At 40.1% G+C, this 26,984-nt stretch overlaps 1 protein-coding gene across 17 annotated transcripts in view; it reads left to right on the top strand.

Annotated features, from left to right (window-relative positions):
• The window catches only part of mycbp2 (MYC binding protein 2), a 203,001-nt gene that overhangs the window by 58,390 nt on the left and 117,627 nt on the right, over window positions 1-26,984 (top strand). For 12 of the 17 annotated variants that reach the window (XM_057853360.1, XM_057853350.1, XM_057853344.1 and 9 more), the window contains exons 11-19: window positions 1,356-1,432; window positions 7,481-7,685; window positions 7,772-7,936; window positions 9,490-9,648; window positions 9,723-9,927; window positions 9,999-10,144; window positions 15,569-15,679; window positions 19,138-19,242; window positions 25,040-25,159. In XM_057853360.1, coding sequence (XP_057709343.1) covers window positions 1,356-1,432; window positions 7,481-7,685; window positions 7,772-7,936; window positions 9,490-9,648; window positions 9,723-9,927; window positions 9,999-10,144; window positions 15,569-15,679; window positions 19,138-19,242; window positions 25,040-25,159 — 1,293 coding nt within the window. The remainder of the gene's footprint in view (window positions 1-1,355; window positions 1,433-7,480; window positions 7,686-7,771; window positions 7,937-9,489; window positions 9,649-9,722; window positions 9,928-9,998; window positions 10,145-15,568; window positions 15,680-19,137; window positions 19,243-25,039; window positions 25,160-26,984) is intronic. The other 5 variants (XM_057853359.1, XM_057853345.1, XM_057853351.1 and 2 more) reach the window with 4 other exon arrangements.

The following is a 26,984-nucleotide window of genomic DNA, read 5'->3' as shown; positions in this document are numbered from 1 at the left end:
ATTTATTAATAAAATGGCCTCAAACCACTGTCCTCTTTAGACCGTAGTGAAACTACAAAAAAAAGTACACAAGCATTGCATTAGCAACAACGTTAGCTTAGCACGCTATACAGGTTCACTAAACATACACAAAAAGCGTCTCATACAAAAAATAGAACATTTCGCTTACTAACATAATATGTACATTCTTTACAACAACCATACTTACGGACAAATCTTGTCCAAGGGTCGCAAAGCGACCACAAGAGTTCGCTGTTAGACAGCATAAAAAACCTTGCTGTAAAACAAACCAAAAGGCAGAATACTGTCTGAGCGGGACATGTGCGTTAATTGCGTCAAATATTTTAACGTGATTAATTTAAAAAATTAATTACCGCGCGTTAACGCGATAATTTTGACAGCCCTAGTTTTAATATAAAATTTCTATAACTTTTACTAACATTTATCTTTTAAGAACTACAAGTCTTTCTATCCAGGGATCACTTTAAGAGAATGTGAATAATGTTTATGCCATCTTGTTGATTTATTGTTATAATAAACAAACACACAGTACTTATGTACAGTATGTTTTATGTATATATCCGTCTTGTGTCTTATCTTTCCTTTCCAAAAATGATTTACAAAAAAATATGGCATATTTTAGAGATGGTTTGAATTGCGATTAATTACGATTAACTAATTTTTAAGCTGTAATTAACTCGATTAAAAATTCTAATCGTTTGACGGCCCTAGTTAATTCTCATAGCAAATCGCTCACACGTAACTCCACAAACTAGTTGTAAACTTAATTACAAATGCATACTCAAACATATATTAGCTGAAGCAACTTACAGCCTTATGTTGGCCAAACCAGAGCGCAGCTATCCTTTATCCACGTGAGACGTCTGAGTGCTCCTGTATGGAAGAATAATTGAACGACTGTCTAGCCAGACCCAACGCTACCACCAGAGGGCAATGTATCCTCCACCATTAAACAAAATACAATACTTTTTGACTTTTTGGATGGTTATTTTGAATTGTTAAAGGGTTAATTCCGACTATCTGATTTTATTTCTATATTCTACCAATTAAAAAAATCTTTATTTTACAATATCAAAGATTTTTAATTTTGGGGAGGAATATGTTTATTGAAGCGGATAATACACATGGGTGATGCAAATGGACGTCCAATCGGTTTTAAACCAGCAAGGCTGGAGTGAATGATCGTGTTTGAATTCCATTAAGGGCGACAGACAGTCGAGAACAGTATTTTAGGAAATACTGTGCATCACTCAATCGATTTAGTCTATATACGTTAGTCAGCAGATATCTTGGCTGCATTGGATGATACTCACAGTGCTATGTTGATCTCTCAGGCACGGGCTTTGATGAAGAGGCAGCTTTACTTGGAGCTGGCAGGGAATTTGCACTGATGAAAACTGCATCTGGCAAGGTGAGAGGGAAATATCCTGCATCATTTTAGCTTTATTGTACACTCAATGACCACATCCATATGTCTGAACATTCTAGGAGTGAGTTAGCTGAGGTACTTTCGACACGTAATGTCCTAGTATTACTGTTTTAGTGCCTATTTGAATGTATACATTAGATTCGTGTGTGCTTAATATACAGGGGAGGGATACCTAAGAAACTCACTTGAACCGTGTTAACAGAAGTCAATGCTAAGTATGTAGTTTGACAGGCAGGGGTGTGTACATTTGTTGCTTCTGTGCCGTGGGTGTAACAGAGTGAGGCTTAAATAGATAACAAGTTTGTTTGTTGATCATTTCTCTGGACCTGTTTGCATGAGGGTAAACTAGTCCTGCAACACTGCTAACAGAGGTGTGTAGATTAGCTGAAAAATGTACTCAAGTAAAAGTACCGTAATTTCTGGACTATAAGGCACACCTGACTATAAGCCGCCAGCCACCAAATTTGACATGAAAGCGGCATTTGTTCATAGATAAACCGCACTGGACTATAAGCCGCAGTTGTCCTCATTTTATTTTGGGACATTTCCACCAAAAGATATTAACTGGTAACACTTCATTTGACAAAGGCATTATAAGACTGTCATGAAACCAAATGAACCACCATGAAGCTTTGAACCAATTGGCTGCAATGCCTTATTGTTTGAAAAATCTTCATTTGGCCATCACTGCTCCCTTGGGGGAGACAGTCAACCTCTGCTGCCACCTGCTGTCAACACTGTTGTCGTCCAACATTCCTCCTAGCATGCATTGCAGCACTACAGATGTAAATAACAATCAAAATTCATGTTCTGTGCTAATTATTTCTTCAGTTACTGTTCCAGTTGTTTCATTAATTGCTAGCTATTGTATTTGGTAACATTTTTTTGGGATAGTGGTGCCATAATACTGTTATAATTATTACATGACACTGTCATAAGCATTATTGAATGCTTATAATAGATGTTGGTTAGTGTCATCCAGCAAATTATCTCACTTTTGAATGGACGTAAAAGATATGAGCTAGACATAAATGGAATTAGTGACATATTATGACACATATTGACATCTGTCATAAGCATTCAGTAATGCCCATGATAGTGTCATGTCATAATTATGAAGTTCTTATGACAGTCTTATGATCCCGCTCTCAAAAAAAGTTTTACCTATTAACCCAAATAAATCATCAAATAAGCCGCACTGGACTATAAACCGCAGGATTCAAAATGAGGAAAAAAAAGTAGCCGCTTATAGTCCGAAAATTAGGGTAGTCATCCCAAAAATTTACTAAAGTACAATTAATAAAAGTATTTGATGAAAATAATACTCAGGTAATGAGTAACTGCTCACAATGTCTAATTTTTTTTAAACCTATTGTTTTCCGAAATTTCCGGGTTCGCGGTGAGTCAGTAACAAGCACACTTTTGCAAAATAGATGATGTTTATTGATTAGAAAATGCAGAATAAGAGATTTATTGATTATAATCCCACAAGAGCAAGCAAACAAGTATCAAAAACAAGCATAACAAATGGCAACGATGACGCTAGATTTGAGTTTGTCAATCCCAGAATCCCCGCGCTACCGTTACAGCACAACCAGGTGTTCCTTTAGCAATGAAAATCGCTTACCATGACAAATGAGCGGGAGCCAACGCTCCGGTAAGACGGCGAAGGAACAAAGCCAGGTGATCCGTACGTGACCCGCTGGTGGACTTCACGGGTCGCCCGCAAATGTCCGGTTTTTGTAGGGACGCGCCCCGCGGAGGCGGAGAGGCCAACCTCCGTCCCCGAGCGGTGCGGCCCCGCCCAATGACAAACATTAAAACTACTTTTGGTTCAGCCCTCTTGAAAAAGGGCTTTTCACATGGGACAAATGAGCTGTGCTGCAACATATGCAACAAATGGTAAATATTATGGGTGCAAAACAAGTTATCTCGTGAGATTCCCTTCTAGCTATGGGACCCAGGCGTGCAAATATGGGACTCAGGCGTGTAGTAAAACAATACTATGGTGCAAAACAAGTAATCTCGTGAGATTCCCTCCGAACTATGGGACTCAAGGTGAAGAAAAATAGAAGTTGTTGCAATCTAGGTCACAGAAGCAATCATACATCACAAAGGCATAATGTGCTAATGTTTAGGCATCACATAATATTTTCTCCCATCACCTATGGTTTCTGTTTCCTCAGCACAACAACAACATCTATATGATTTGTTACTCGTATACTCTACTACTGCTCTACTTAAACTGAAATATAAGGGTGGAGCAGAGCAACTTGTTTATTTGAATTTGGTGCCCTTAACCAATGGGTTGCTCTGAGGATGGTTTATATGAGAGGGTGGGGCTTAAACTTTGGTTCTTAACATGTGTTATTTATTTTGTGTTTATTTTTCAGGAACCACAGTTTATTTTTCAGGAACCCCAGTGAGCATCATGGAGTGGACGAAGTTGGAACGCGCCTTCGCTTGTGAGGCATTTTATTTTTTCAAGCAGTTGCTCAATCTTGCATTCCGTAGACATTTCAATATTTCCCCCCGTGGTCGTGTTGCATGCCGGCAGCCGATTATTTCATGGGTAAACAACTTAAGGGAAACCGGTGATGTAAAGAAAAGAAACAAACAGCGCACAAACAGCAAGGACACCCCAAAACATTGACGCGGTGAGACAGTCTGTTTTGAGATTTCCCCAACAGTCTGCCTGCGAACAGGCATCTGCTCTTGGGTTGTTTTGCCCGTGAAAATGCATGTGAGGCGCTTTGGGAGGCCAGGTTTCTTTTTCTTTACATCACCCGTTTCCCTGAAGTTGTTTACCCACAAAACAATGGACTGCCGGCCAGGAACACGACTACGGGGGGCAATATTGAAATGTCTACGTTGCACGTTGCGTTGTGACGATTGAGGGACCGCTTGAAAAAAATGCCTCAACAGCGAAAGTGCACTCCAACTTCGTCGAGAAACAAACAAAGAAATAACAATCAAAACACATCTCTAGTATTTAGTCGCACCACCTCTGGCTTTTATGACAGCTTGCAGTCTCTGAGGCATGGACTTGATGAGTATTCTTCATCAAGTTGGTGCCAACTCTCTTTGATTGCAGTTGCCAGATCATCCTTGCAGGTCGGAGCCTTGCTGTGGACTATTTTTTTTCAATATCCACCACAGGTTTTGAATAGGGTTGAGATCTGGGATATTTGCAGGCCATGACATTGACTGGATGAGTCTTTTTCCAAGGAATCCTTTAACAGTTTTAGCTCTGAGGCATGATGCATTGTCATCTTGGAAAATGACATATTATCAATTGAAGGGATAAGAAAGCTGTCTAAATGTTCAATGTAAACTTGTGCATTTATTGAAGATTTAACCACAGCCATCTCCTCAGTGCCTTTGCTTGGCATGCAGCCCCATATCATCAAGAACTGAGGGAATTTTGATGTTTTCTTCAGGCAGTCATCTTTGTAAATCTCATTAGAACAGCACCAAACAAAAGTTCCAGCATCATCACCTTGCCCAATGCAGATTCTTGACTCTTGATACCTTGTCCAATGCAGATTCTTGACTCTTGACAAGGTGATGATGCTGGAATCATCATGGATCATGCCACAGAGCTAAAACTGTTAAAACATTCCTTGGAGAAAGACTCATCCAGTCAATGCAATGGCCTGCAAATAGCCCAGATCTCAACCCTATTGAAACCCTGTGGTGGAAATTGAAAAAAATGGTCCACAGCAAGGCTCCGACCTGCAAGGATGATCTGGCAACTCACCAAGTCCATGCCTCAGAGACTGCAAGCTCTCATAAAAACCAGAGGTGGTGCTACTAAATACTAAGCTTGAGAACGATAAACCGATACGACCTGATATCCGGTTTTACAGGCGAGCGATTCGGCTGTATCGGCTGTCGAAACAATTCGACAGTAAATAGCCAGTATATCATAGATGTATCGATAGTACAACAAGGGTTCGGTTATCGCGAGTACAAAAACTGGGCTAGCAGCGTTCATACCATTACTTTGCTAGTTTTATGTACCAAGCTATGTGTAAATAAATGACACATAAATAGCTTGGACCCAAGTCATGCTGCGCAGTGCCTTCCCCACTGCTCAACCCCAAGGATCGCCGCACTTTAAGTGAGACAGCACACATCACATAACATGAACAGCCGTGGTTGCCTCAACTTCCCATCATACATTTCGATCGTGACGGGCGTGTCATAACTACGCCAGAGCAAACGAAACCACAGTTGCGCATGCTAAAACAATGGACAAACAACACGAGCGCTGACGTCAGCTTGCCAGGCAGAAGTTACGAATGACAGCGATTGATTTTCAACGCACGTCGGACTTCGAAGTGAAGACGGCAGCCAGATTTGCATGGGACAGAGATCGTGAGTTTTTAACCCTGAAAAATAACTCACGACAATGATGGAAAAGGCGGTATATTTTTTCCACGAAACGCAGTCTACTTAAACTTGAACATGTGGATCAGTTGATCTTCCTCAAGAAAAATCTGCCCTTCAAAAAGATATGGACAGTGATGAGGAATAAAAATGTGGAAGCACAGGCATAAGTGAATGACTTTGCTGTGTATAAGGTTAAAATAATGATTATTGAGTTTTGTTTTATTATCAATCCCAGCCAACAAAATGATGGTCATCTAGTTGGCCTTATTTTTTTTTTCATGTCTCAAAAGTAAACATACATTGTTGGTATGAACTTCTGTTGTCTAATTTTACTTGTAGAAATTTGGTCTTTTTTATCCGTTTAAAATACTGTAAGAACAAACAACAAATGTTTACTATCGTATTGTTTTCACACTGTATCGAATCATATCATTCTTAAACTGTATCGAAACGTATCGAATCGCTCTGCCTTAAAAATGTATCGTTTTTTTTAATCGAATCGTAACCTGTGTATCTAGATACATATCGAATCGGCTTCATACCAGAGATTCCCAACCCTACTAAATACTAGAGATGTGTTTTGATTGTTATTTCTATGTTTGTTTCTCATGATTCCATATTTTTTTCCTCAGAATGGAGTGATTCCATGTATATTTCCCTGCACTTGCTCTATAAAAGTAACATTTACTGACCACCACAATGTTTTTAATTCATTTCTTTTAGTGTTTCTAAAAGCACTAATGAATGAATGAACTAATTCATTATTTTTTCAAGCTGAGTTTGTTCTACATGATAAAATGTCTGAGTGAGTGCTCATCCAAGACTGGTGATTCCATACTTTTTGATGGGGTACATGACCATATAAGGCCAAAAAATACACAAAACTCATCAAATTCTGACTAGAAAATCTAGAGAAATGATTCAAATGAAACATCACCCTTCCAAAGAGCATTAGTGCCTTCTCGTGGAGAAAACATATTTCCGACCATGAAATGAAAACGATCATCGCTGGTTTTTGGTGCTGAATAAAAACTGGTTGAAATCCGCGCTTTCGAGTAATATTGAAAGCAGCGCTGTTTGTGAGGTTTTTTTTGTTTTGTTTTGTTTTTTTTTAACACGCCGGCGTGATCATAGGACTTCCGACTACAAGGTTGTGTATGGTCATGTATGCTGTATTATATTACGTCTGATTGATGGAATGGAGTCATTTGATTATTGTTGCGACATGTAATTGGTGAAACTGGTAGAGCCACTGTGGGCATCTCTAGCAAAAAATGAAGTCAAATCTAAAAGGAGAATGAAGAAGAACAATGTAATGACTGGTGTAGCCCAAAGTAGCATTTTTTCTTCACAAATCTACTCGAGTAAAAGTAAGAAGTATTGACGTGGTGAAACAACTCTTAGAAGTACTATTTTCTCCAAAAGTTACTCTAGTAAATGTAACGGAGTAAATGTTCTACCCACCTCTGACAGCTTTCTATAGGCACAATTAACCTGTGCTCAAAGTTCTGCCTTATATACAGTATGTAGTCCACAAAGAAGAAACTGAAGTCTTGAATACATCTCTTTATAAAAGTAATACTACTTAACACTTCTTTTTATTTTTACTTGTCTTCCTGTTTTGTCCGATGTCAGATCTACTACACAGGAAAGTATCAAAGCCTAGGAATAAAGCAGGGAGGCCCTTCTGCTGGCAAATGGGTGGAACTTCCTGTTACCAAATCTCCAAAGATCCTTCAGTTCTCCGTCGGTCACGACGGCTCCCACGCGTTATTAGTTGCTGAAGATGGAAGCGTCTTCTTCACCGGCTCTGCGAGCAAAGGAGAAGACGGCGAATCCAGTATGGGAACATTTATGACATTACGGATTCGATTGCCGGATAACAGAATTAACTTGATGTGTCTTTTCCCCTGCCGCCCCACGCAGCTAAAAGCCGGCGACAGCCCAAACCCTACAAGCCTAAGAAAATGATTAAATTAGAGACCAAGATGGCCGTGTACACGGCGTGCAACAACGGCAGCAGCAGCATCGTCACCAAGGACGGCGAGCTGTACATGTTCGGAAAGGATGCCATTTACAGTGACAGCACTTGTGAGTTTTTCCATTGATAAGTAGGACCTGCAAGGCAAATTAATTTGATTTTTTTTTTTTCTTTTTTTTTTTGCAATGCTACAACAGAGGTACACCAGTGATGGCAATAGAACAGGGAATGTAACAAGGTCTGACTGGCCAAATCCAATTATGATGACCGTATTTTGCGGACTATGAGTCACAGTTTTTTTCGTTTTTTTTGGCCGGGCGTGCGACTTACACACTGAAGAAATTTATATGTGAAATTATTAACTCATTTGCTCCCAAAACGTATAAATACGTTCTATTTTTAATTGTTTCAGTGTCCCAAAAACGTATTTATAGGTCTTTTGCGTTTTTTGTTTTCACAAGAGACATTTCCAGGTTCTGATGCAACTTCGCTCCAAAGCACAATGCTCAAAATCCATTTTAAAGCAATAAAACTGGCCACTGGAGGGCAGTAGCGCATTTGGTAAGAACTCATATCGGACCATGAAAGGAAATGAATGAAGAGAAATAGGAAATGGAAGTTTGAAGAAGTAAGAAGGCGTGAGAAAAATGTGGAGAACGATGTAAAACACAAGGCACATGCCTCACACAATTTCCCTAGGTGAATTCTGTTATGAGGTAGTGGTCACTACAAAAGAAAGATTTTAAAAAATCTATCAGGCAGTGATGAGGGAAAAATTTACCCCTTCTGCGGATACAGGTGCGGCCACAACAGCGTCATCTCTCAGTTCAATAGTTTAGTTATGTGTAAATAAATTGTTACTTTGCTATCAAAATCTCTATTTGTCTTGTTGTTTATGTTATTTTGTAGAAGGAAAACATTATTCAGATGTTTGGGATGTGACAAAAGCAAAAAATAGCTGTGTTAAACTCAAAGTTATGTTTGAAATGTACGCTTTTACGAAAATTTCCATTTCTTTGTTTTTCATCAGAAATTGGAAAATTGCTCAAACTAAGTGATTTTCTAATTTTGATTTCTAAAGAATGGAAAAAGATATGAACTAACCTTTTTTCCTGCTGAAAGAAGAGAGTCTAATCTTTCTTTTGGTGGGTTCTATATTTATATTGCAATAGAAGAATTTTCTGGGGGCCTTGCAAAATTAGTCAAAATCCAGTAAAATGGCCGGGAGCGAAGGGGGTTGCTCCGGTGAAATGGCTGGGAGTGAATGAGTTAAAGTGCCTATGACAGCAAAAAGCATGTTTATTTCATATTTTACGTGGTAATTTATGCTCCTGAATGAAATGGACCGCTTGGATGTGTGTGGAAGCGATCATTTTATTTATTCAATTTTCAAATCCCGCGCCATGAGTGACTTCCGGCTCCAGTCTTGGGTTGACGACGAATGCGAATGTGACGTCATCTGGGTCAGCATCTCACAATACAGAATTGCTTTATAGCATGCAGATGGACTGCGGATTCAGCTGATTTTGCGGATTAATTCGTTTATTTTTCGCATCACGCCAGCCAAATGTGCTGCAGGGTTTTGTTGCTGCACCAGGGAGAGGTGTGTGAGCCTTTTTGAACAACACTGTGTCTTAACACTGTCATCGTCTTCTCTCCGCAGGCCAAGTGACCGACCTGAAAGGCCACGTTGTGACCCAGGTTGCCATGGGAAAGGCCCACACGTGCGTCTTGACCAAAAATGGGGAGGTGTGGACCTTTGGCGTAAACAATAAGGGCCAGTGTGGTCGAGACACAGGGGCCATTAGCCAAGTGGGGAAAGGTAGTTTGCCTACCTTGCAGCATTTAAATGTCATTGTGTATTTGAATCTTGTTTAACTGGCTTGTCGGCGGCAGCGTTCGGCGTGGAGAACATGGCCACGGCCATGGATGAGGACCTGGAAGATGAGCTGGAAGAGAAGGAAGAGAAAAGCATGATGTGTCAGCCTGGCATGCACAAGTGGAAGCTGGACCAGTGCATGGTTTGCACCGTATGCGGCGACTGCACGGGTTACGGCGCCAGCTGTGTCAGCAGCGGGAGGCCTGATAGAGTACCAGGCGGGTAAGGCGACAGAGATGACGCGCGCCTTTCAAATTCAGTTAGCATCATTTTATAACAATTTTGTTCCTCAGCATCTGCGGCTGCGGCTCAGGAGAGTCCGGTTGTTCTGCTTGCGGATGCTGCAAGGCTTGTGCTAGGGAGCTGGATGGTCAGGAGGCTCGACAGAGAGGCATCTTCGATGCAGTCAAAGAGATGATCCCATTGGACCTCCTTCTAGGTAATGCCCTTTTCCTCATTTTGTGACGCTTGGTCCTCTATTCCACAGAGTTGCGAGATACTTGAAGTGCAAATGTGCGCACTTTGACATAGCCGCACAGAATCAATGGTATCGAAAATTGGTCCAAAAATTTGCCCATAAATCTCCCGTACTGTGGGTCGACTTATAAAGGAAAAAATACATATAGGGCTGCAGTTATCGATTATTTTAGTAGTCATTTAATCTATCAACTAGTTAGTTCTAACTAGAAACTGCAATTTCGGGAGAAATTACTTCTGGTCTTTGCCATGTGGAGATACAGATCTTAGCCCCAGCCTTGGTTGGTTTGGGGACAATTCGGGGACAATATTAGGTTACTTCCTGTCTATTTTGGGACATTTATGGGGCCTGGGATAATGATATCAGGTCATTTGGGAACATTTGGGAGGCGTGGCCTAGTCATATCAGGTCATTTGGGAACATTTAAGGGGCGTGGCCTGATCATATCAGGTCATTTGCCCGTCAGTGGCATTAAACTGAGGAAATGCCATTGGAAATGAATGGAAAATTTGGACGTCCATGTCCGTCAATGGCAGTTCTAATAATCGAGTCATCGGATTTGGAACATTGAATGTGTTGCAGAATAAATTTTAGGAGATGTAAAACAAAGGCTTGCTAAGATTGCACTTTCAAAATAACATTAAATGCGAATACAAAATAAAATTCCCTGAGTGCTTCTTCAAACTATGCAGGATTTATCCTCAATCGACATTAAAAAAAAAAATAAATGAGGATCTAAGTACAACAAAAGAACAACTTTCATAGCAAAAATCTGTTAGCTTAAATGCTATAAAATGTTAACGTTCATTTACAATGCTCTTAACAAATTGTTCAAACACATACAGTGCTGGCCAAAAGTATTAGCACCCCTGCAATTCTTTTGCAATGAAAAAACACAAAAGAAAACGGGACAAAAAAAAAAAATCATGATCATTTTACACAAAACTCGAAAATGGGCAAATGGGAAAAGTATTGGCACCCTTTGAAAAATCATGTGATGCTTCTCTAATTGGTGTAATTAACAGCACCTATTACTTACCTGTGGCACATAACAGGTGGTGGCAATAACTAAATCACACGTGCAGCCAGTTAAAATGGATTAAAGTTGACTCGACCTCCGTCCAGTGTCCTTGTTTGCACTGCATTAAGCGTTGTTGGAATTCGCCCCGCCCCCCCCCCCCCCCCCCCCCGGCCAAGCCACACGGAAAACGGCAACAGCCGAACGAAGTGGTGCTCCACTGCTTAATGCTTCCGTGCGCCAACCAGGAGGCCGGTTATTCCGCGCATTCACTCCCTGTGTTGCCCCATTGTACTGACTCCATGTTCCAAAAGTTTGAAGAAAACTCACCGAAAGCAGGTTGACAATTTATTCGTCAACAATGGTTAAAAAAACAAGGCAAAAACAGACGACGGAGGAACAATTCTGGATCCAAAACAAGGCTACATAGAAAATGTTTCCGGGCAGCAAAATCTGTGTTATCTCAGTGTCCAGTGTTTTTTAAGTCCGTGGTGGAGTAGGCCGGGCCGAAGGTGTGGCTCCGTGTTGTTTCGGGACCATCCCTCTGTGGCCGGTTTTGGGCGGTTAGGTTCGTCCGTGGATGGGATGTTGTTGCCACAGCGACCGACGCTGGTCTTGACGTCCCAAGCGCCCGCTATCAACTTTGTTATCCGGGCTGGCTCTACTTGTTTTAGGACAAAGCGCGCTGCTCTTTGTCCTTGCAGAACTGATTGGAAGAGTTTGGTGCATCAATCTTGCTCGTGATGCACACGTTGGGCTTCTATAATAAGATGGCGTTGTGTATATATTCTGCTTTTCATTAAACTACGGTGTGCTATTTATTTTATTTTAGGTGTGTTTAGAGTAGTTCAGTCCTACAGTAAATATGAGAAATGATACTATTCCCCGATTAATTATATTACGTGTGTTCGAGTAATGCAAACAGTTGGACGGTGCCTACGAGAAACGGTACCATTTTTCCATTACCCACTCAGGAGCCCCGATAAGGTAAGACTTTACTGTGTTCAAGGGCATGGAGTGAAGTCTGCCTAAACTGTAGTTAGATGAATGTGTTAGACTAATGCAAACAGTTATATGGTGTGTGCGAGAACGGTACCTATTCCCTTCAGCGTGGAGAAAAGAAAGAAGACCAAAGAACTGTCTGAGGACTTGAGAAGCAAAATTGTGAGGAAGCTTGGGCAATCTCAAGGCTACAAGTCCATCTCCAAAGACCTGAATGTTTCTGCACCTACTGTGGGCAGTGTCATCAATAAGTGTAAACCACTTCCGGTATCCATCAATGAGTTTCTTACAATGCTCTGCTGGAATTTTAGACCTTACGCATTTGGCCAACTGTTCCAGGTCTCTGAGATAATGAGGGTGCCTTCTCCAAACTGCCATTTTCAGATCTCTCCACAGGTTTACCTACTTTAGATGTCTCCATTGCTTTCTCTCAACCATTTTTTTTAAGCTTTTTGAAGTGTGTTTTGGGTCATTGTCCTGCTGGAAGACCCATGACCTCTGAGGGAGACCCAGCTTTCTCACACTGGGCCCTACAAAATTTGTTGGTAGTTTTCAAAACATCAGGGAACCTCAGATGCGTAGCAAGGGTCTCCGGGGGCCCCCAGGCAACAAGAAACATGGGGCCCTTCGAGCGTGTGCAAGTAAGGGGGACAGTTGGACTTGGAGCAATAGCATATTTAATAAAAGTATAATAACGCCTCGGTCACATAGAGCGCTTTTTAGGACACTCAAAGTGTCCGGCTTCTACTACATTAGGACATAAAACGACAGTAACATAGTACACTCTCCGTAGTCTTGCGTCCTTTTCTCCTCTTCTGCTTTTTTTCCTTTCTTTTGTCGTTTCCAGAAGGATAACTTCTCTTCATTTTGGATATACGCCAATTTAAAAAAAAAAGCCAAGCCAAGTCACGTGGTGGGGTAGATGAGTGAAGGGGCCCCATCAGGAAACTCAGACACAAGGCTTTCACTGGCTAAACTCGTAAAGCTGCGTGTGCTAAATCTGTTGGCCCTCTGGGGGCCCGTGCTGGCTTGGGGCCTAAGGCAATTGCCTCGTTTGCCTAATGGGACGCGATGCCTCTGGGGAATCTCCGCCATGTTTGACTGTGGGGACCGTGTTCTTTTCTTTGAAGGCCTGTTTTTTTTCCACTGTAAACTCTATGTTGATGCCTTTTCCCTAAAAGCTCTACTTTTGTCTCATCTGACCAGAGAACATTCTTCCAAAATGTTTTTGGCTTTTTTATGTCTCTGGGTCAGAAGTGGGGTCTTCCTGGGAATCATACCATCTTTCAGACGCCGACGGATAGTACGGATTGACACTGTTGTACCCTCGGACGGCAGTTTGAACTTGTTTGGATGTTAGTCGAGGTTCTTTATCCACCATTCGCACAATCTTTCGTTGAAATCACTCATCAAATTTTCTTTTCCGTCCATATCTGGGGAGGTTAGTCACAGTGCCATGGGCTTTACACTTATTGATGATTCTGCGCACGGTAGACAAAGGAACATTCAGGTCTTTGGAAATGGACTTGTAGCTTTTAGATTGCCCATGCTTCCTCGCCATTTTGCTTATCCTCAGACAGTTCTTTGGGCTTTCTTTTCTACACGCTCAATGCGGTACACACAAAGACACGGGACAGAGGTTGAGTCAACTTTAATCCATTTTAACTGGCTGGAAGTGTGATTTAGTTATTGCCACCACCTGTTACAGTGCCCTCCATAATTATTGGCACCCCTGAAAAAGATGTGTTTTTTAGTTTTTTTTATTCCAATAATATGGGACCTTAATTGAAAAAAAGAGAAAAATTTAACCTTCAATACAAGTGCATTCATTCAGTGGGGAAAAAAATCACACATAAAGAAAAAATTATTTGACATCAAATAATGTGTGTCATAATTATTAGCACCCCTGGTGTTAATACTTTGTACAACCCCCTTTTGACAACAAAACAAGGTCTGGGGACTGAGATGGCCATGGGAGGAGCTTGAGTTTGTGTCTAGTGAACCATTTCTGTGTTGATTTGGCCATATGTTTAGGGTCATTGTCTTGCTGAAAGACCCAGTGACGACCCATCTTCAACTTTCGGGCAGAGGGCAACAGATTTTGATTTCAAATGTCCTGGTATTTCAAAGCATTAATGATGCCATGCACCCTAACAAGGTTCCCTGGGCCTTTGGAAGCGAAACAGTCCCACAGCATCACTGAACCACCCCCATACTTCACAGTGGGTATGAGGTGCTTTTCAGCATGGGCATCTTTCGTGGCACACCAGACCCACTTAAAGTGTTTGTTGCCAATAAGCTCAATCTTGGTCTCATCTGACCAAAGCACACGGTCCCACGGCCGTGTGTAGCTTTTTGAGCTAAACATATGGCCAAATCTACACAGAAATGGTTCACCAGACTCAAAATCAAGCTTGTGAAACATTATATGAGAAGATTAGGTGCTGTTTTGTTGGCAAAAGGGGGTTGTACAAAGTATTAACACCAGGGGTGCTAATAATTGTGACACACATTATTTGATGTCAAATAATTTTTTCTTTATGTGGGATTTTTTCCCCACTGAATGAATGCACTTGTATTGACGGTTGGATTTTTCCTCTTTTTTTCCATTAAGGTCCCATATTATTTGAATAAAAAAAAAATATTAGAAGCTAAATAACACATCTTTTTCAGGGGTGCCAATAATTATGGAGGGCACTGTATGTGCCACAGGTAAGTAACAAGTGCTGTTAATAACACAAATTAGAGAAACGTCACATGATATTTTAAAGGGTGCCAATACTTGTGTCTTGCCCTTTTTTGGAGTTTTGTGTATGATAATGATTATTTGATTTTTTTTCTTCATTCTCTTTTGTGTTTTTTCATTGCAAGCAAAACAAATGAAGATATTACTACCAATGCATTTGTAATTGCAATCATTTTCTGGGAGAAATTGAGCATTATCTGACAGAATTGCAGGGGTGCCCATACTTTTGACCAGCACTGTAAATGTCCCTCTCGCATATATTTTTACGTACATATGTGATAAGCCCGGTTATCATTCACGCGTCAACTTGTTACATCAGTTGCAAACAGGGGATTTTTCAGCTTTCACCAGGTTGAAACTGGGAAGAAGAATGAGGAAATATTTCTGCACACACTGCTCTGCCTGTTGCTGTTTTTCTGCTGCACTCCCATGTGCCCGTGTCACCCATTTTGTTCTCACATTGTGCCGCGTCATCGTTTGTCCATCGCGTCTCTTCATCATCATTCATTCATTGATGTGTGTCTTGTTTTGTTCTGCTCTGCTCCTTCTCTTCCTCCCATCCTGCATTTGTCTGGCCTGGCTGCATCCTCCCCCTGCCCTCCCTTTTTTTTGTTATCAGCTGTGCCTGTTCCCCCCCCTCCAGGAGTGAACATCGAGGAGCACATACAGATCCGTCAGGAGGAGAAACGGCAAAGGATCAACCGCCGACACAGGCTGGAGGAGGGACGAGGTAGGAATCAGGTCTAGACAGACGGAGACCATGAGTTATGTTAGGGTATGCAGTTATCATTTCCCATAAGAATTTATGACAGGTTTTTGATTAAATGCAACAACAAAAGTATGTCGATTTAGGCCACACACAAACTATAAAAATGAATTGCAATTTTAAAATAAGAGAAATTAAAATGTCATTTTTACAGGAGTAAAATTCAATTACATGTACAATAGTAAATTGATATATTTAATATGATAAATTTATAACAAAACTCCGCGAGCTTAAAAGCTACAAATGCTAACGTATTTATAATTCTCATAGCAAATCGCTCACACGTAACTCCACAAGCTGTAAACATAATTACAAATGCATTCACGAGCATATATTTTAGCTGAAACAACTTACATCCTGATGAGGGCCAAACCAGAGAGCATCTATCAATTATCCTTGTGAGACGTCTGAGTGCTCCTGTATGGAAGGAAGCATTATTGAATGACAGTCCAGCCAGACCCAAGGCTGTCACCAAACGGCAGTTCATCCTCCACCATTAAACAAAATACAATACTTTTGGACTTTTTGGATAGTTATTTTGCATTTTCAAAGGGTTAATTCCAATTTACGAGGAAATTCGGGTAACGTCACCAGCGTAGGATACGTAGGAACTAGGGCTGTCAAACGATTACAATTTTTAATCGAGTTAATTACAGCTTAAAAATTAATTAATCATAATTAACCGCAATTAATCGCAATTCGAATCATCTATAAAATATGCCATATTTTTCTGTAAATTATTGTTGGAATGGAAAGCTAAGACGCAAGATGGATATATACATTCAACATACAGTACATAGGGACTGTATTTGTTTATTATAACAATAAATCAACAAGATGGCATTAACAGTATTAACATTCTGTTAAAGCGATCCATGGATAGAAAGACTTGTAGTTCTTAAAAGATAAATGTTAGTACAGGTTATAGAAATGTTATATTAAAACCCTTCTTAATTTTTTCGTTTTAAGAAAATTTGTAAAAATTTCAATCAAAAAATAAACTAGTAGCCCGCCATTGTTGATGTCAATAACTACTTACACAATGCTCATGGATGCTGAAGCCTATAAAATCAGTCGCACCTAAGCGCCAGCAGAGGGCGGCAAAACTCCATTAAACACACACGTGGGCATTTCACTGTACTGTCATTTAAATCTGTCTGAGCGGGGCATGTGCGTTAATTGCGTCAAATATTGTAACGTGATTAATTAAAAAAAATAAATTACCGCCCGTTAACGCGATAATTTTGATAGCCCTAGTAGGAACGGAACTCGTTGGTAACCCAGGGACTACCTGTATTGGTATTTTGTTTAATGATGGAGGATGCACTGCCCTCTGGTGGCAGTGTTGGGTCTGGCTGGACTGTTGCCCTGCAGACTCGTCTGACATGGATAAAGGACGCTGCCCTCTGGTTTGACTTGCATAAGGCTGTAAGTTGTTTCAGCTAATATATGTGTGTGTATGGATTTGTAATTAAGTTTAGAGCTACAGTTTGTGTAGCGATTTGCTATAATAATTGTAATACGTTAGCATTCATAGCATTTAAGATAGCGGACTTTTACATATTGATATTTACATATTGATCAGACTAAATTCAGGTGACGTCGCCTGCGTAGGAACGGAACTCGTTCTTCACCCGGGGACACCTGTATTTGCAATATTCCAAGGAAAAAAAATCTAATTCCAACAGATTAAAATCGTTACGCGAGTAAAATAAAATTGCGATATTACTGTATGTAAATATAGAAGACAGACATTCAAACATTTTTAATGCAATTTAGTATTCAGAGAAAAAAAAGTCAACAAGGGAAAAAATTGAAAATTTTGAGTAATAAGTACAGTAAAGTTCAAACTACTGTAATTTTTGGACTGTGAGGTGCACCTCACAATAAGCCACGACCCTAATTTGACATTGAAAACGGCATTTGTTCATAGGTAAGCCGCACCGGACTATAAGCCCCAGATGTCCTCACTGTATTATGGGATGTTTACACCAAAAGATATTAATTGGTAATACTTTATTGGACAGCGGCATTGTAAGACTGTCATAACACCAAATGAACCACCATGAACCTTTGAACCAATTGGCTGAAAAGTTTCATTGCTTCAAGAAGCTTCATTTGGCCATCACTGCTGCCTTGGTGGTGATAGACAACCTCTGTTGCCACCTGCTGTCAACACTGTTGTCATTCAACATGCCTCCTAGCATGCATTGCAGCGCTACAGATGTAAATATCAATCAAAATTAATGTATTGTGCCAATTATTTCTTCAGTTAATGTTCCAATGGTTTCATTAATTGCTAGTTGTGGTATTTGGTAACACTTTATTTGACAGTGGTTCCATAAGACTGTCATTAGACAATCATAATTATGACATGACACTGTCATGAGCATTAATGAATGCTTATAACAGATGTCATTTAGTGTTATCCAACAAGTTATCTCACTTTTGAATCGATGTGAAAGATCCGAGCTGGACATAAATGGAAGTTGGATGACACTTAATGACATCTGTCATAAGGATTCAGTAATGCCCACGATAATGTCATGTCACAATTAGAACGGTCTTATGACAGTCTTATAATAAATAAAGTCAAATTAAGTGTTACCATATACCATAACAAGCAATTAATGAAACAACTGACACAGAAACTGAATAAATAATTAGCACAGAACATGAATTTTGATTGTTATTTACATCTGTAGTGCTGTAATGCATGCTAGGAGGCATATGTTGCTATTAACCCAAATAAATGAACAAATAAGCCGCACTGGACTATAAGCCGCAGGATTCAAAATGAAGGAAAAAAGTAGCGGCTTATAGTCGGAAAATTACGGTATTCAGACTAAAAAGGGAAATGAGTCAAAAAGTTTATGAATTTTACTTAACATCCATTTTGTTACACGAATAAAGTAATAAGTACAGTTCGAAGTAATTTTCAAAAATAAAATTGCTCATTTTGTTCATCTTGTACTGTACATTACCACATAACTGAACTAACCTCCACAACACAGTTTCCTCTCGAACACAACCTCAGATTCACAAACAGATTCGTAACTACCGTACATTGTATTTCCCAACAGTTGAACTGCTTTTCATTTTTAGCCCAAACCCATCAAGAACAACTTTCCAAACTCCAGTGGCAGGAAATTCAAAATAAAATGTGCTTCGATGAGCTTTCTACCTTCCAGCACAGCGAGGAACAGCATGACGATCAATCAACGTGTTCATCTTTTTCATTTTCAAATATCTTAAAGGTGCTGCTGCGCTAGCTTTGGTGCCTTGGTGACTTCCCCCTTGCTTTTGTTTTGTTTCATTTCTGTGAGCGTGCATGGTCGTGGCGTAGCAGTATTTATCCTGTGCTGTTTCCCATTGATTTGTGAGCGTTGTTGCTTGCATGTGAAAGTTTCTTTCTCCCCCAGGCCCCATTGTTTACCCCGGTACCATTTTAATGAACCAGCGTGAGCAAGCCCTAGCCAGAATAAGACCCCTTCAGGCACTAAGGCATAAACCGGACAAGCACAAAGGTACTATGGTCTTACACTACCTCAACGGGCACAGTGATGCCCCCCACTTTTTTTATTTACTCGATTTCCCCCCCGTCCTGCTGTCCGGCCCGCTTCTTCTCTCGCTCTCTGATACGGGGAGTGTTCAAGTGTCTTTACTTTAGCTTTACGTTTTGTGACAATACTCTCACTTGTTGCCCCCCTCTCTTTATTTTTTAAGTAAGTGTTAGGAAGTCGTGCTCGGTACGAATCGATGCGAAAGGGCCATGTTTATGGATGGAAAGTTGTCAGAATCAACTTACTTTTTTCTTTTCAAAAGTTATTGCAACTTGTGCGTTATGCACAATCATCCTGATACCCTAAAATGGCGGGAAACGCACTTCTGGCGGTCGGAGGAAGTCGAGCTTGGTACCAAAAGATGCGGAGGGGTCGCGTTTACGGTACAAAAAGTTGTCAAAATCAACCTACGCTTTTTCATTGTCGAGTTATTTACACTTGAGTTATTGACTCTTTAATCTTTGATCCTTAAAGTGAACCACAGATTAAAAAATTTGTGGCTGGAATAAGCCACAGTTGCTCTTTTTACTAAAATACGTTATTAGAAATACATAAAATATTGACTTTGATTTAAAAATCTCAAATATTTAGTGCATGTTTTACGCGCGCGATGTATGCTGGGGGTGATGACGCGGTTGGGCTAGACTGGGAGACTGTGCTAACTAGCTTGCAAGCGAAGCTAGTATGACAACTGGCATGATTTTGTCACGTTCTGCTGCTGGTCAGATTGTGTTACTACAGAGCTGTGGGATGAGTTTCCGATGTCGTACCAGCAACTGATCAGCAGTGTCTTTAAACCGATCCTAGGCGGGTTGCCGAGATATTGACTTTCTGCAATTTGACAGGTTTTCCTTCAGGTTTTTTTTTTTTTTAACTGATCCTTTAACTCAGGGGTCACCAAACTTTTTCCTGTGAGGGCCACATAACTCTTCTCTTCTCTGATGAGGGGCCGGGGTCAGTTTGTAACAGAAAAAGTGTGACGATTGCAGGAGTGCCTAAATGTAAAAATGTATTGTTTTTCAGAAAGCCACAATCAAATAACCCTTTCTGGATTATTCACGGAACCAAAGTAAATAAAATAAAAATGATATAATATAATATAGTATAATATAATATAATTAGGGCTGTCAAACGATTAAAATTTTTAAGCGAGTTAATCACAGCTTAAAAATTAATCGTAATTAATCGCAATTCAAACATCTCTAAAATATGCCTTATTTTTCTGTAAATTATTGTTGGAATGGAAAGATAAGACACAAGACGGATATATACATTCAACATACTGTACATAAGTACTGTATTTGTTTATCATAACAATAAATCAACAAGATGGCATTAACATTAATATTCTGTCAAAGCAATCCATGGATAGAAAGACTTGTAGTTCTTAAAAGATAGATTTTAGTACAAATTATAGAAATTTGATGTTAAAACCCCTCTTAATGTTTTCGTTTTGATAAAATTGGTAAAATTTTCAATCAAAAAAATTAACTAGTAGCTCACCATTGTTGATGTCAAGAATTACACAATGCTCATGGTGCATAAAATCAGTCGCACCCAAGCGCCAGCAGAGGGAGACAAAAAACACAAGTAACAAGTGGACATGACACTGCTGTCATTTTAATCTGTTTGAGCGGGGCATATGCGTTAATTGCGTCAAATATTTTAACGTGATTAATGAAAAAAATTAATTACCGCCCGTTAACGCGATAACTTTGACAGCCCTTAATATAATATAATATAATATAATATAATATAATATAATATAATATAATATAATCAGGGGTGCACATAATTTTTTTGCCCAGGTTCTCAGAGGAGGACCTGGAGATGTGACTTGGTCCTCATTGAGCTTGAGAGCCGACCCACCTGATGCGATAAATTTATGACAAGCTTTACTTAGAGCCAATTAACTTTAATTAATTATATTAACAGTTAATGCTTGATTAACATCAACTGGCACAACAAAATTGCCATTACTTTGAAATGTAAAGAAATAAAAAGCACCAATTCAAAATAAAGGGCATTATGCGGCTCCCACATTAACTCCAAGCCTTTTTAAAAGTGGGATGTCCTCCTCATAAGACCTCATTGAACGTGCATGTTTAGCTTTGTAAAATGCGAGCAAAAACACGTTTGTCAGTGCATGTCGCTGTTCATTACCTTTATTCCGCCCTATTCCGCCACATGTCCATAGGGCGAGTGGGGTCCTGTTTGACATCGATAGTTTGCTTAATTGCCACATGCTCTCTGTTTTTTTCGTGCTTTTCAAAGTTTGGATGGCTGAAATTCTTTGACCCTACATAAAATGCGTTGCTCTAATCGGCGACATTGGGATTCTCACGGCACATTTTGTACCGCATTTCCGTGCGAGCATCATTCGCTTCTAGCCACGGTACCTCCTGTAGCCACTTTTCAGCAAAAGTTCTTTTTTTCGGTAGCTCCGGTGACGTCTCTGTCGTCTGTCTGTCTTTTGACGGGGTGGGGGAACACGGAAGTAATTACTCAGTGTGGCCTGCCTCTTCGACATTTTGAGAAGTTATTTTCTCGTGTCCGCCGCAAATATAGTGGTCAGCCATCGGTACGCAAAAGCGTATGGAAGCCGTTGAGGGCCAGCGCGTTTGTCTACGTCCAGTACGCATGTGCGGACCACTTATGTGCACCCCTGAATATAATATAATATAATATAATATAATATAATATAATATAATATAATATAGTTTAATAATACTGTATTAATTAAATTGATAATAACCAAATAACCATTGCTCGGTTCTTCACAGAATAAAGCCAGGAAATAAATAACTCTATTGAGAAAAAAAAAATTATTATTTTTTTTTGTTCAGGGGGCCGGACCAAATGTGGCTGTGGGCCGTATTCGGCCCGCGGGCCGTAGTTTGGGGACCCCTGCTTTAACTTATTGTCACGGACCCTTTTTTGTCACTCTTTTCGCGATCATGTTTTTTTTTTTGTGTGTTCAGTAAACCTTTTAACACAATCCTTCTGTTGTTGTTGTTGTCTGCTTGCTTCCGCATTTGCGGGCCGTAACAGTTTGTTGTGTTTCATCTGAGGACATGTTACTGATTGTAACTAATAGATCGATAAACAGTACACATACTATCGATGTACAAAAAATAACATGGTGGTTGTGGTGTTCGTTACTGACCAGTGTGGTCTTGAACGCTACCTGCATGCAGCAACTGTGCGGAGTCCGAAGCTGTCACTGTCACAGATGAACTTGCCACATGAACACGACCGGTGTTCTGCAATTCTGAGACGTGCTACACATGCGCACTTGGGTTAAAAGTGGCAAGTATTTACCATTTGTGCTTTCATTGAGTCTACTTTTAAGCATTACTGATCTATTGAGCACATTAGTCAAGTAGCGTATTTAAACCACCCTTATTTAATATTACTACGTTTAAGTATTTTCTTAAGGCATTTTTAGTACGTTCTGCCTGTATGCATCCAAACAAAACAAGTTGAAAGCGCACAGCAGTACTTTGGTTTTCATATTCCCCTGTTGTAGGACGTTTCGCCGGTGTAGACATTTGGTGGAACACCAGTTTTGTCCTACGCTTGTATCATCCCGTCTTTCCTGTTCACTTTGCTTTTGCTGCTAGTTTGTGAAATATTGACAGTGCTGTCCTGCTCTTTAATGTTCCTCTTAGGTTTAAAATGAAAGGGCTGCACAGATGATTTGTTTATGTCGATAGTCATACTCTGAAACCCCGGCAGTGCTGTCCGTTGAGGTCACTGCCCATAGTGCATTGCGGCGTCTACAACAATGGCGACTTACTCGTTAAACTAATTTTACAAATTTCATAAAAACGAAAACATCAAGAGGGGTTTTAATATCAAATGATTATAACTCATACTAACATTTGTATTTTGAGAACTGCAAGTCTTTCTGTCCGTGGTTCACTTTAAATTAAGGGTTAGGAAGTCGTGCTTTGTACCAACTGGTACCAAGGGCCATGTTTACATTATGAAATGTTGTCAGAATCGACCTATGTTCTTCCTATCAAAAGTTAATGCAACTTGTGCATTAAGCACAATCACCCTATACCCTAAAAGGGCGGAAACCTCACTTTCAGTGGTCGGAGGAAGTCGAGCTTGGTACCTAAGGATACGGAAGGGTCGAATTTACGTACAAAAAGTTGTCAAAATCGGCCTACGCCCTTTCGTTCTCGAGTTATGTACACTTGAGTTATCGACTCTTTAATCTCTGATCCTTAAAGGGGAGGTTCAGAATTTTTGACATGAGGCTTAATCTTCGAGTTAGCGGTGGTTTAATTAGTCGGTGGAGTATCAGGGCTCCGGAGTGGCTAAGCTAGCGCGAGTCAATGGTGCCCACTTAGCATCTGTATCTGTGCTAACTGCTTTAAGGCATACTTCACTTTCCCCTTTCTAGATTCATTATAAAGACGTAAGTGGATGCGAATGCTTTTGCGCGAATTCTGCAAGGATAGCAGAGCAACAAAAGAGGCAAAAAGTTTTGTCTGAGGAGGAAAAAAAAAGGGAAGCTACCAGGATATACAGAATAAACATTTGCATGGCTTTCACTTGCTAGCGTGATGCCACCCCTCCCCGTTCCCCAACCGAACTCATCAGCGCTGACGAGTTTGAAGGGGGTGGAGGGATAGGTACACTAAACCACACGGTTGCTAACAAAGCCACACAGTTGCATATGCTATTGTTAAGCTACAACTGGATCCATTACCTTATTACTATTCATCCTTCACACAGCCGCTGGAAAAAGAAATGCTGTCAAATCCATCTGGAGGCGACCGGGGGATTTATTTTTGGTTGATTATTTTAAGACACTGTGCGGGTGTTCTGTGGTCCTTATTGGAAACGCAGCGCTGGTTGTCACGGGAAACGAAATCTTCCTTAAGGCAAAACACTACAGCTTTTGTCGTGGCTAAAATCGACCAAAACTGAAAAGTTAGTGTTGCTTTAAGACACTCATTAGCATAAATGCTAACTAGATTAGTGCTACGTGCTATTAAGTGATCTCTCATCAACAAAGAATCAAACAGTGGGGGCAAACAATCTAACTCTCGACACTTTGTAATATTATGGATTCAGCAACCCAAACTGAGTATAGCAGTGAACTCTCTCTCTCTTGCTTTAATCACTGGCACGCTTAACAACACACTGCACACAAACAAGGACCCTAACGGGACTGCTCATGGCTACCGGCAAAAAATGATAATTAAATTCGTTGGCTAACCAATTTATTAATTGATTTAATCGATTAGTTCATGCAGCCTTACTGCTTGTTAAGTCATTGGGCCGTGAGCCAGTCAAATTTTAGTTTAGACAATCTGTGCCAATTGGTGTCCTCTGATCTGTTGTTTGTTATGTAAACAACAAGCCGTTGGGACTCATTGTGGTCAGTGTGAGTCCGTTTTTTTTCTCCCACACCTCAAGTTAGAGCACTCACAAAATCCTCTCAGTCAACCAGATTTCCTCACGGAAGTAAAAAAAAAAAAGAAAATGATGGTAATAACTTTTTACAGATTGCAAAAACTTTCATCAACTTCGTTTTTGGATCCTGACAGAAACTTGTCTGTTTTCCCCCTCTTTCATTCTCAGCATGTGATTTCCTTCTCTCCTTTTCCCTGCAGCATAGTTTCTTCCAGGACTGAAAAGACGGGATTCTCGGAGTTTCAGCTACGCATCTTTCGCTACCTTCGCTTGTCTCCAAAACGGGGCCGCTTGTATGATTTTTCTGTTTGTTTTTCATCCGTTTCAGATGGCAGTAGTGAGCGCGGTGAGAAAGATGCCAGTAAAATCACCACATATCCACCCGGTGCGGTCAGGTTTGACTGTGAGATGCGGGCTGTGCAGGTCAGCTGCGGTTTTCATCACTCGGGTAAGTTACCTCTTGTAAATTTGAATGTTGTATTTCATGAAATGAACATGTGTTGCATTTTCATCAAGGGAGTAGGTTTGCGTAGGGACGGTCGGGACATACAGTGCCCTCCATAATTATTGGCACCCCTGAAAAAGATGTGTTTTTTAGCTTCTAATATTTTTTTTTTATTCAAATAATATGGGACCTTAATGGAAAAAAAGAGAAAAATCCAACCTTCAATACAAGTGCATTTATTCAGTGGGGAAAAAATCCCACATAAAGACAAAAGTATTTGACATCAAATGATGTGTGTCACAATTATTAGCACCCCTGGTGTTAATACTTTGTACAACCCCCTTTTGCCAACAAAACAAGGTCTGGGGACTGAGATGGCCGTGGTAGGAGCTTGATTTTGTGTCTGGTGAACCATTTCTGTGTAGATTTGGCCATATCTTTTCCATTCTTGCCGAAAGACCCAGTGACGACCCATCTTCAGCTTTCGGGCAGAGGGCAACGGATTTTGATTTAAAATGTCCTGGTATTTCAAAGCATTCATGATGCCATGCACCCTAACAAGGTTCCCAGGGCCTTTGGAAGCGAAACAGCCCCACAGCATCACTGACCCACCCCCTTACTTCACAGTGGGTATGAGGTGCTTTTCAGCATGCGCATCTTTCGTGGCACGCCAGACCCACTTAGAGTGTTTGTTGCCAAAAAGCTCAATCTTGGTCTCATCTGACCAAAGCACACGGTCCCAGTTGAAGCCTGGGACGGTGTGTATTTTTGTGGGAGAAAAAGTATTAAATGGTAAATGGACTGTACATATATAGCACCAGGGGGGCTAATAATTGTGACACACATTATTTGATGTCAAATAATTTTTTTCTCTATGTGGGATTTTTTCCCCACTGAATGAATGCACTTGTATTGAAGGTTGGATTTGTCTCTTTTTTTCCTTTATGGTCCCATATTATTTGAATTAAAAATATATATTAGAAGCTAAAAAACACATCTTTTTCAGGGGTGCCAATAATTATGGAGGAAGTTTTCAGGATGCTCATGTGGCAGTATGACATTTTGATGGTATGATAACCTTAGGCAAAAAATACTGCAGTTTCATGGTATCTAAAATGTTTTATTTTCACAACTTTTTTCCACTGAACAGGATTTTTTTCATTTTTCACAAATTTGCAAATTGGAACATCAACATGAATATGGCAGAAAACACAGACAAGACGGAAAAAGCCGTTTCTGCTCTTGAACTCCTCTTTAAAATAAACTGCTGTATTTTCAGCCAAAAGAATTGTTGTGTTTGTTAGAACAATATGTCTATATGCTGCTATATCAGATTTATGGCGCATTAAGCCCCCCAAACTATTTTCAGTTTGTCTGTTTTACCCTGGAAACCCCTATTTGCAGACGTTGCGCAACCACTTTTGTTTCAACCCAGCCATAAAACGAAGGTGATTAATTATAGTTATTATTCCAAATGTTTGTCAATTTTAACATGGAATCATTAATTGATGTCTAATGTTTCATTTGAAAAAAAAATTTTTTTTAAAGACTTTTAAAAAATTGAGCCTTGCAGCTGCAAGTGAGGAATTTCTCCATGCATTTTTTGGGAAACAAAAAACAGCCAACACCTTCGGGACAATATGATGGAAAGTTTTTGCGGTTTGTTTCATTTTACGGTATACCTTGAAAACAGTAATCGGCACATGTCTCTTAGTGTCTATTTTTGGGTGATTTAAAAAAGTAACTTAACCTCATAAAAATTTGGCGTCCACACATTTTGGGCAAAAATAACCAGGTTATAACCCCAATCACATGTGATTTCCAATTT

The sequence above is a fragment of the Corythoichthys intestinalis genome, chromosome 12 (genome assembly GCF_030265065.1).
Source record: "Corythoichthys intestinalis isolate RoL2023-P3 chromosome 12, ASM3026506v1, whole genome shotgun sequence".
NCBI lineage: Eukaryota > Metazoa > Chordata > Actinopteri > Syngnathiformes > Syngnathidae > Corythoichthys > Corythoichthys intestinalis.
This window is presented reverse-complemented; position numbering and strand designations above follow the sequence as displayed.